General features: G+C 35.9%; 2 protein-coding genes across 2 annotated transcripts; both read right to left on the reverse strand.

Annotated features, from left to right (window-relative positions):
* Nucleotides 1-2282: 2282 nt before the first annotated feature.
* Nucleotides 2283-2723, reverse strand: LOC132174631 (glycine-rich protein / oleosin). The gene has a single exon (XM_059586261.2). It carries the CDS (start codon nucleotides 2721-2723, stop codon nucleotides 2283-2285), a length of 441 nt encoding a protein of 146 aa, XP_059442244.2.
* A 2005-nt stretch (nucleotides 2724-4728) lies between these two features.
* LOC132173950 (seed imbibition 1) lies at nucleotides 4729-9140 on the reverse strand. Its single transcript, XM_059585642.2, has 13 exons — nucleotides 8775-9140; nucleotides 8177-8436; nucleotides 7986-8076; nucleotides 7574-7622; nucleotides 7375-7466; nucleotides 7184-7291; nucleotides 6951-7085; nucleotides 6452-6862; nucleotides 6197-6338; nucleotides 6031-6098; nucleotides 5810-5944; nucleotides 5412-5629; nucleotides 4729-5324 (listed from the first exon to the last, which is right to left on the reverse strand). Exons 1-13 carry the CDS (start codon nucleotides 8963-8965, stop codon nucleotides 4945-4947), a joined length of 2280 nt encoding a protein of 759 aa, XP_059441625.2. The 5' UTR covers nucleotides 8966-9140; the 3' UTR covers nucleotides 4729-4944.
* Nucleotides 9141-10551: the final 1411 nt, after the last annotated feature.

A 10551-nucleotide genomic window follows, 5' to 3' on the forward strand; every position in this document is an offset into this window, starting at 1 on the left:
ATTAATTTATAAGATGCTTATAATAAAAATTAAAATGCATAAATATTTCTAGAGATGTAAGAGACTCATAGTTATTCCTCTAACATGAGGAATATTGGTTGTTTTTCTCAAACAAAAAAAAAAAAAAATGTATTCTTCGTTATTTGAACAAATCTAAAAATAATATCTTAAAAAATTATTCATCATTTTTCATTATGATATCCCACTTTGGTGTCTAGTCACCTCACCCCCAATCAAACCTTATAAGGTAGTCACAGTCATCCTCATCCATGGCATACCATGTAATGACTATTGAATTAGAGATGACTCGACCACCTCTATTTAGTGGTTGAGAGTGGCATCGACTAAGAGAATGAGCCATGAGGTGTTATTTATGTTTTGTTTTATAAATGTATTTTAAAAAAAATTAGTTACAATTTGATTAATCCATTTTAGTTAATCATTCATGTGTTATCACAAAACGAATTAATAAAAGTAGTAATTTCATTACAGTTTATTATTTTCTTAGTAATACTCATTTATAGTCGTCAAATTTTTTATACAACTCACCAACCCAACATAATATAATAATGTTCGACCTACTACCGGGTCTGCCCATTTAAGTTTATTAATAAACCGTAAACGAATCAATCAAGGATCAACCCTAATAACGAGTTGACGGGTCAAATGAATAAATTCAAACTCAACAAGCCAACCAAATTACTAGCCCTAGATATAAATCATCATTTTAGCATATCAAATGTAGAATAGTATTCCTAACAACGACCAATTTGTATTATGAACGTATAGCATCCATCACTCGAAGAGTCGAAGATTCAATAGACAATAGGCGAGGTCCAATCCTCTCTTGCTTCATTAATAAAAAATAAAGAAGTAAAAAAAATTAAGCTTTAATTTCCTCAAACCCAATGTTTGGAATATGTAAAAGGTAAGAAGAATTAAGGAGTAATTTTAAAGTAAAAGGAAGAAATTAATTATATGATTCGAAAAGAATGTTGTAAAGTCTGAAAGGCTACTCAAAAGGTATTGTGAAGGCGGCTTGTCGGCCCCTTAAAAGAAAACCAGGCAGCCACCATCGAGAATAACGACATATTTAGAAAGGAAATAAAAATAATGCAATTTTATGATTTTAAAAAAAAAAAAAAAAAAAAAAAAAAAGAAAAAGTAATGAATTATAAAATAAAAAAAGCAAGCAAAATTATAAGGTAGTTTCAACGTTTAAAGTAAGACTACTTTATTATATAAATATATATAGAGAGAGAGAGAGAGTGCTTCTCTCCCCAATATTCCACGTACCGTGAACCTCCTAGCTAAACCATATAACATCCATTAATTAATTTCTTGTTGGTAGTAATGATTTAAGGCGTTATTTCAACGAACTTAACGCCTAGCGAGGAGTAGAACTCGATCTCCAAATTAATGGATGGAGAGTGTCGTTTCATTTTATGGTCAACGTTATTATGTCAGGATTTATTATTTTATGGTGGTGTGAATAATGCCACATAATAATAATAATAATTAAACTTAAACATATTGATTAGTCATTCAACAAAATATAAATAATGTTACTTTATCTAAAATGTTAATTAGAAAAGTTGATAGATTTTTACAAAAACTTTATACGGTGAATTCAGACTATGAAATAGGCCAGGGATATTATTCATTTCAAATTAAACGAAGATATCCTATTTCGCATGCGCATATAACCTCTCTTAAATATGGTTTTATTTGGCACCACAATTTTGTAAGTCAAATGCACTTTTTTAAACATTGGTTTAAAAAATATTATTTTATTTTACGAAATGCTTAAATATTTATAGAATCACTACTATTGTGTTATTCTGATCGTAAGTTAATAATAAATATTATTTATTATTTTTTTTCAAAATAATGTAAAAAATAAGGGTCAATTTATTTTATTTTTATTTTTTTAAAAAAATAATATTCACCTACGATGAGACAATCATTTTGTAAATTATGAGATAATTAGAATGACTTCCCTTGGGGAGATTGATGGCGTAACCTCTAACCAAAGTTGTTAATTAAGGAGTAAACCCCACTACCATTGCTTAGAACTTGGAAGAAATAGACTTTAATCAAACACAAAATATCCACATCATAACTTCATAGCCTTAACAAATTATTAACCTAGCTTCTAATCCAAGAAACTATAGCCCCCCCCCCCAAAAAAAAAAAAAAAAAATCATTAAAACTTGGAATACATATACAGAGAGAAATACATATATACGTACATACACACAGAATATTTACCAACCAAGAAATTAACTCATTTCAAACTCGATTCCAGGTGTCATCTGGTGCAGATGAGCAGCCCAACCCTCGCCCAGTTTCTTCAATCTCTCCCCTGACTCTGCCAACCTCTCACCGAACGTCGACCCCACGTGATCTCCCCTGCCAGCTCTAAGCTCTCGGAAAACCCAGCCCAGAGTGGACACACCAGCCATTGCAATGGCTGCAGCCGCAAAGAAGCCAGCCAAGGCTCCCACAAGAAGAAGGGTAGCACAGAAAAGCAGAGGACTGAAGAGTAACAAAAGCGGAGAGGTTATGAGTAGTAGTGCAACTGATGCTATAAAACTGAAACCCGACATGCCCAGAAGCGGCCCCCCTATTGCCATGCCGGCAACTGATGCGCAAAGCACCGACCTCCCAGATACATGTTCCTGTTGGGGTCCCTCAATATAGACCTCTCGATATTCCGCCATTAATGATTCTTCAGGTTCTTGTGCGTTGCACGACGTTTTCTCTGGTGTGGTTGGTCTTATATTATACGTACGTACGCCATATATGGAAGTGGAGCTTTTGAATACGTGTTTCATAGCTGTTCAGTTTGAATCTTATGTGGCAGTTCCGAGTGTAAATGTAGCACATGTTGGCCTACGACGTGACACGTAGCTATTGACTACTGTCCAGTTTGCACCGACACCGAATTATTTGGTATATATCATCAGAAGCAGAATTTCCCTCCAGTCAAGCTACCCCATGCCTACAGCTACAATTTTCGTCTGACTTAGATTTTTATAAAAAAAAAAAAAAGGGGGGGTTTATATGTGATTGTTACTGTGGCTCGACACGGTGACACTTTTTAAAATAATAAATTTCATGGTAATACACTACTTGAAAATTAACTTTTGAGATACAAGTTTACCCAAACTCTCTGTTACCACTTTCAACCAAATTGTTAAGAGTATCCGCGACCACTCTAAACAATTCAATCTAGTAGTTATTGTAAGAATTCGGGAGAAGATTATCATATAAACATCAAATAAAAATACTAACTTCTAGTCATTGTTGCTTAAGTACTTTAATTGAATAATCTAGACTTAAATATTTGTTGAATTTAAAATCTTAGAATTCTCATAATTTGTTGGAGAGTGATAGATAAGAGTTTTTGGCCTATTTATTTCTCGCTGAAAAATCACATGCTTATTTATAGATAGACCACGACCCTTATCCATAATTAAATGTTTCTTCCTTCCATAAAGAGATGCAATATTTGGTTAAATGAAATAATTTTCACCTTGTAGTTATCTGTATATTTAATTATCCAAAAATTTTAATTTAATAAAAACTCTCTTAATATAATTTATGTAACATGTGAGCCCCTTTAAATCTCCTTGTAGGAGATGAGTTCTAACGGTCATAGCCGCCAATACAACGGTCTGGATCACTCCCACGTGGTGGTTAATCTAGCCATACTTAAAAAATGCACACATTTCCCGTGGTGGTGCCCATGCCAAATGATTCCTGACTAAAGCAGGTTCGAGATGACCATCAAGTACAATTTTGATCAATTGCCTCTCACCTCACCTAGAGGCCATAGTAATTAGTTTTTTTCTATGCTGAAAAGTGGTAATTAAGAACCAAGAAAGTTACATTTACAGAATATTCAAACTGCTGAGTGATATGTATATGTTTTTTCAGCAGGGATGACTCTGAAACTTGAAATGTAGCCTGCAATTGTCTAGGCCGTCTTTGACACTTGAGGCAGAGTTTGACGAGGAACATCTACCGTCTCCTCACAATTGTCAAAACTCAAAAGCATAATGAGGCGCCACACAATTTTCTCAACAAATAACATAGTCATAGTCAATGTTTTGACAAAAACATGTTTTAAACAGTTTCCAAGCAATTACCCCTTTCAAGGTAAGGAGACAGTTAAATCACCTCCGACCACTTCATTGAGAATGATTATAACAGATTGAAAGTGGTCAAACTCCCGCTAATAATATCTTTAGGATGACTCACTATCTTTTTAAATGGCGAGAGGGCGGTCAAACTACCTTAAAAACATTTCAATAAACCTTTAGCCTATTTTGACTATTTTTTTTTCCCCTATTTTTTAAAGCTCTTTTGGGGCTTATGTAGCATAATTTAAACCCTACATTGAGCTTGGATGGAGAAAATTGCAAGAGCCACTTCATTGAGAATGATTATAGCAAATTGAAAGTGGTCGAACTACCGCTAATAATATCTTTGGGATGGCTAACTACCCTTTTAAGTGACGAGAGGGTGGTCAAACCACCTTAAAAACATCTCAACAACCCTTTAGCCTATTTTGACTCTTTTTTTTCCCCTCTCTTTTTAGGCTCTTTGAGGCTTATGTAGCATAATTCAAACCCTACATTGAGCCTGGATGGAGAAAATTGCAAGAGATATCAATCAATGCTATAATGACCCACCTTTGTGTTCTAAAACTCCTCAAAATCAGGGATTTGCACTTCCATATTCTTTCCCAAGGAGAAAAGTGGCCATTATCAAGCAACATAAGAGACTTGCAGACAACCAACATTTTAGATTTATCATCTATTCTAAACAACATGTTATACAAGGTAAATTCTACAACAAGAAGAGACCACCATTTCCTCCTAAAGAGCCAGTGAATCCCTGTTAAATGAATCCCCCTAATACTGCAATAAATGAATTTCATAGCTCAATGGTTATATTCCAGAGGTACAACTCTTCTTCTGGAACTCTCAAAGAAACAGTTACCAAACCATATCCTTCTTCGTATCCGAATTCCATCTCCTCTGAATCAACTGTTATTCTCTTGGGTCGAGCTGAAGAGTAGGCTCCAAAAAGGCCACACCCACAAACTTTCAACACAACAGTTGTGCCTTCCTCAGATTTTTCACAATTCATTTCTTTGATGGCTCCTCCTGAATTGAACATCTTGATTAGGCCTATGGGGGCAAACCTAACAGCATTAGACAGTTCCCTAACGGGAACCACTGTGAAAACTTCATATTCTCTGGATTTTAGTGTAATTGGAATAGATGCATCCTTTGGAAGAAAAACCACCTCTCCTGCAATTGGCACCACAAAAAGCTCATTAGGTAAATTAAAACAGGTTTTTCTTTTTATATAAATTTTAAACGTTATGAAAAACATACCACCAAGATGAGAGAATATGACAGTATCCCCAGTCCATGTATCATTTGCAACTCTGGGCAGATAATTAACATCTTTAGCCCTGATAACCCCAGATATTGTACCAGGATGTTCATCGTGGATGAGGTTCTTCTTTCCAACCCTACACCAGCCAGCTCCCTGGCAGTTGAAGACCCCCACAACTCCAGAAAACTCATTCAGATTCCAGATCTTTAGAAGACTGCCAAATCAAGAGAAAAATAAGCCACAAAAGTTAAGATAAATGACCCTGAATACACAGCTTCTTGTGGGAAGTGAATGACATAGTGCACAATCTCATTCCGTTTATAACTTTAACCATTCCCACCACCACAATTCTTATGAATATGGAAATGCAATTAAGATTAATATCATTATTTACCTTTTTCCATCTCTAGCAGGATCAGAAAATAAGCAATCCCTTGTTGGTCTTCCAGGAAGTTTGGCCCTCAATATAGAACCATCAGGAAGTACAATCTTCTTCAAAAGAGTAAAGTCATGGTGTCCAGGCTTGTCACTGCATCACATATAGATGTCCAATATGAGAAACCATTGGTTCCAAGATATTCAGAACAAGCATAAGTTCATTAGCAGAGATATTACCTAACATAAATAGCACATCCTCCCACAGCACGAGCTGCAGCATGATATTCAGCCATTGGGTGTAGGCTCTAACATCAAAAAACAATCTCAAAATTAGCATCCAACAAATCGAGAAGTAATCTGATAATTCAATATGAACCCACAAAATCAGATTTTATTAGCTTACATGGAACATATCCCAATCCGGCTGCATAAATTCGCCCAGAAAAATGGTGTTGTATGCAACTGATGCAATATGAATTGTGTGTGATGCTGGATCTCTAGGCCAGAAATCATCTGATGCCCTTATAACAGCTGCCCGCTTTGCACTGCATAAATTCAATGTCATACCAAATCATTATTGTCTAAAACTCTAAAGGAATGTTAACGAGTAAAATCAGAACCAAGAAAAAGAAAAACAAGAGTACAAAAGAGTAACTACCTGTACAAACTGTCTGTGCCGTGACTCATACAAGAAATAATTCCATTACCAGGGAAGTTTCTGGAAATAGATGCCTCTAAGGCCTGATGGTACTTTCTAGCAAGCTTCACCCTCCCACCATGACCTGCCCCAAGAGTTTCAAGGATGTTCTGAACATCAACTTTAACACCATCAATACCGGCCGATGCGAGATATGAGTGGAGTTCGTTATAGAAGTTGAAAACTTTCTCAGGGTTCACAAGGCCAAGTCCATTTGTTGTAATGCTTTTTAAACAATCACATGCCTCATTTGATTCAACACCGGGAGATGAAACAGGGTAGGCCAACTTGGACTCATAGTGTTCCATTGCAGTAACTCCAGGTTTAACTCCACCCCAATATCCTGTTATTGCATGCCACACATAAACGTACCTGGAAATTCCCAAAATGAAACAGCATAAATATCTTATAACATAAAGTTGCAGCACAAGATATGAAAATCTAAGTAAGAGAATCATACTTCAGAGCATGTTTATCCTTTATTTCACCAACAATGTGGCGAAGTCCCAATGTTGGATCCTCCACTCTGTGACCCTCTTTGCCATCTTTCTGAAATTTGTGGTTCTCTTTGATATTTGTCAACCTGTTTGCAAAGCTGAACGACAGGAAGACAGCAATAATGACAAATATTGTAAGCCAAATATAGGAAAGGTGGCACAACAAAACGGGAAGTCTTTTGGATAAAGCACTCACTTGGCTGCGTTATCAGATTTAGATTCGATGCCAGTGGGATCCATGCCAACTGATTGCCATCCATCATCAATTATAACAAACTTTGGAGGAATTCCACCCTTCTCTAAGCTGCAAAAGTTATATTTGTTAACATCTTTCTATCATGCCATCCATGTGGCTTAAACTACTACCCATGATGAGAAAAGCAATACCTCTCTAAACCTTGCTTTACGCCCTCTGAAGTGACATCGGTATAGAAAGCATCCCATGTGCACCAACCAAACCAGTTCAACATGTCTGGCATCTGAAGCATATAATATACAGAAATTAGAACTTATGAAATTAAATATGAAAATATATAAAAACATACTCAAGCCAAGCCAAAGGATACTTTGAGGAGGAGAAGTGTACCTTCTTTCTCTCACGATGAGAAAATGTCTGTAAATGTTTCTCCACACTCCTGTACATAGATAGACGGATTCTAAAGTTAAAATATGTGCGAAGAAAGAGCAATTCGCTTATCTAAGTTAAAATTCTGCAGTAAAACCTGGACTTTTGGACAGATTCAAAAAGTCTAAGAGGATAAGATATGGTATAATACAGGAGTGATTTAATTGACATGGTATGTGATAGTATTTAGATATGTAAGAGTTCTTCAGGGAAAAACACTAAAAAGGAAATAATGTACATGTCTCTTCAAGAACATTTTAGACTTGAAAATTTCAAACAATATAAATTTCAACCTGGAGGCTTCGACAATGAACAGAAATTGAGGGATATTGGTATTTTCAATTTATGAATGTGGATAAAACTTAAAACTTACTTCACTGCATTTGTGATGACATCAAATGGGTCAGGTCCAGCTGCCACAAAAACCAAATGACTCCCCTCAAATCCTTCAACAGCGGGATCTCCTGCAAGAAACCACAGTTTTCATCATCATTTTAAAGACAGTCAAAATGACAATACACTGATCAGACAAATAAATACCAAGGATTCTATTTTTTTTCATACCACTTTCCAAGCAAATCTCCAATTCATTTTGTTCGTTTCCCTGAAGAACAGCCCTGAAATCGCCTTCAAGAATCGGTAAGAAAACAGTATACAAGGCAGATTGGTCCATTCCACCTTTGCTTTCTCCATCAATATTAGAACAATCGTGCGCTTCAACAATCAAAAACTGGGTCTCAAAGGGTATATCTTGGCCACAATTACCCATCCTCTGTGTCATCCACCACATCTTGAAGCGAAAAACGCACATAAAGCGCAATCCCCTGTTGAACCATAGAATTCATCACTACATGCAAGGCAATAATCCAAATTTTGAGCCTTACAAATACAGTGCATTACAATTTACACATAGAAACAAAATTATACATAAAACAGATTTATTAAAGCCGACAATATCCCAAAACAGTAAATTCAGTAATATTGCAAATTAATTCTTCGTCTGGGTGCTAAAAAAAACGAAGAAAAAATAAGATAAGATAATCAAAAGTTTTTTTGCCCAAAAGAAGTAGGAGGAGGTTGATAAGCAAAAACCAAAAGAGTCAAATTCTTTTTTTCATTTCATTCAACAATGTAAATGATCAGAGAGAAACATGTTACATACTCGAGCTTTCCAATTGGGAAGACCCGGCGGCTACCGGTCTGATCGGATCTGACGCCAATGAATGCACCGTTCACCAATGCACCGCCGGAGGCCGGAGTTACCACAATGTTCTCATGCACATCACGCAACACACGCTTCCCCAGCACCACCAAGTTCCCTTCCGCCACACCTATCCCCGCCCCAACAGTCATCTTTCCCTTTCTTTATTCCCTCAAACCAAAAAAAAAAAAAAAATACAACACAACAGCACCACTCAAATGCGAAAAAACAGACACAAAAAGAACCGAAACAACAAGCCGAAGAGTCCTGGTGCTACGAAAATTCAGGAGACGATAGATACGTGAAGCAAACACATTGATGCTCGTGATAGTTCGTGGGTGGGGGCATTTTATAGCGATAAAACTTTACACGTAAAAGGACCCCTCCTCGGACTTTGTGCGAAACATGGAATCTATGCAATGGATTCGTTGGATATATCCAACTATGTCTCATATCATGTCCCTGTGTTCATGAATATATGTGCAGTACCTTATAATAAAACAGAGTCAAGGTTATCACATGTTTTGTCAGGCATGCATGTGATCCACCTACCCATCATGTTAAATGGAGACCGTTCATTTCAATTGGTGGGTCACCTGCCATTGTTGTAAAATTATAACAGATCGTCGACTTTGCCAAGTTTATATGATACGGCTGATACGATCAAGACAGATGCACTGGATTGTTGCCTTACAAATATCTCCCTTGTGAATGGGAGCTACGTGGCTTCCCGGAGACGCTTGAAAAGCGCTTTGAGTCCTTTTACGGTTTCAACCTACGTGTAGCCACATCAGATGGTACGCAGATACAGCTCAGATCCTACTTGGCGTTTAGATCAAGACAGATGTGACGGCGTGGGACAACTAGATTGCCGTGTTGAGTTTGTGATTGGACCGGCTCCAGCTTTTGAATGAATTATTGTTGATTTTTTTTTTTTTTAATTCTGAGCGTGAATCATGATTCATTATTGATTAATGAGTTATAATATTAGTTGCGTCCACGTATTCATGATTGTGAAAGAAATAATTAATGGCACCCATTAAAGAGACATAATTAGTCGAGTAGTGCAGCAATGTCTAAATTAATTGAAGGTTGGAGTCATTTTAAGGTGGCTGGCGGCATTTAGCTTATAACATATGTTTCATATGTCATTCCTTTTTTTTATGTTTAGAAAACAAATTATAAAAATTTATTTGCATTAGATTCTTTATATTTAACCAGCAACTCTCAAAAGAGCTGCTACAGAACATAAACGAGGGTTGCAACATATTCTCTTTTCTCTCTTCTTTTTCATCTTTTTCTCTTTAATTGTGAATTGTATTGAAATTTTGTAAAAAAAAATGAAGGTAAATAGAAAACTTGTATTTGTTAAATAAATAATATTTTAATAGTATAGGAAAAGGTAAGAAAAACTATTATAATAGGGAAGCAAAAAGTATGTAGTTTTGTGCTCTAAACTTAAAGAAAAAAAAAGTTGCTACTAGTACTCTTACTTATAGGCAAATCCACAACTTGGTTTCTTGAACATCGACTAATCACCTTCTTTCAAGTATTTTTAGTCATTATTTCACTTTTGAGAGTCTAAATTATTTGCCCACCAACTTGCATACTTCAAGTATTTTCAGTCATTATTGCGCTTTTGAGAGTCTAAATTATTTGCCCACTACCTTGCAGATTTTGGGAAACTCGGAACATTTATAGCGGACTTTTTATATATGGTTTGTTCTTTAAGTTTAGG

This window comes from Corylus avellana, chromosome 3 (genome assembly GCF_965113065.1).
Source record: "Corylus avellana chromosome 3, dhCorAvel1.hap1.2, whole genome shotgun sequence".
NCBI classification, from domain to species: domain Eukaryota; kingdom Viridiplantae; phylum Streptophyta; class Magnoliopsida; order Fagales; family Betulaceae; genus Corylus; species Corylus avellana.

Excerpts from the sequence above, each read along its gene's own strand:
- LOC132174631 (XM_059586261.2), bottom strand. The coding sequence starts at position 2,723 with ATGGCGGAATATCGAGAGGTCTATATTGAGGGACCCCAACAGGAACAT.
- LOC132173950 (XM_059585642.2), bottom strand. The coding sequence starts at position 8,965 with ATGACTGTTGGGGCGGGGATAGGTGTGGCGGAAGGGAACTTGGTGGTG. Across the intron at positions 6,863-6,950 it reads AAGGATAAACATGCTCTGAA|GTACGTTTATGTGTGGCATG; the intron begins GTATGATTCTCT and ends GGGAATTTCCAG. Across the intron at positions 6,099-6,196 it reads CGGATTGGGATATGTTCCAT|AGCCTACACCCAATGGCTGA; the intron begins GTAAGCTAATAA and ends TTTTGATGTTAG.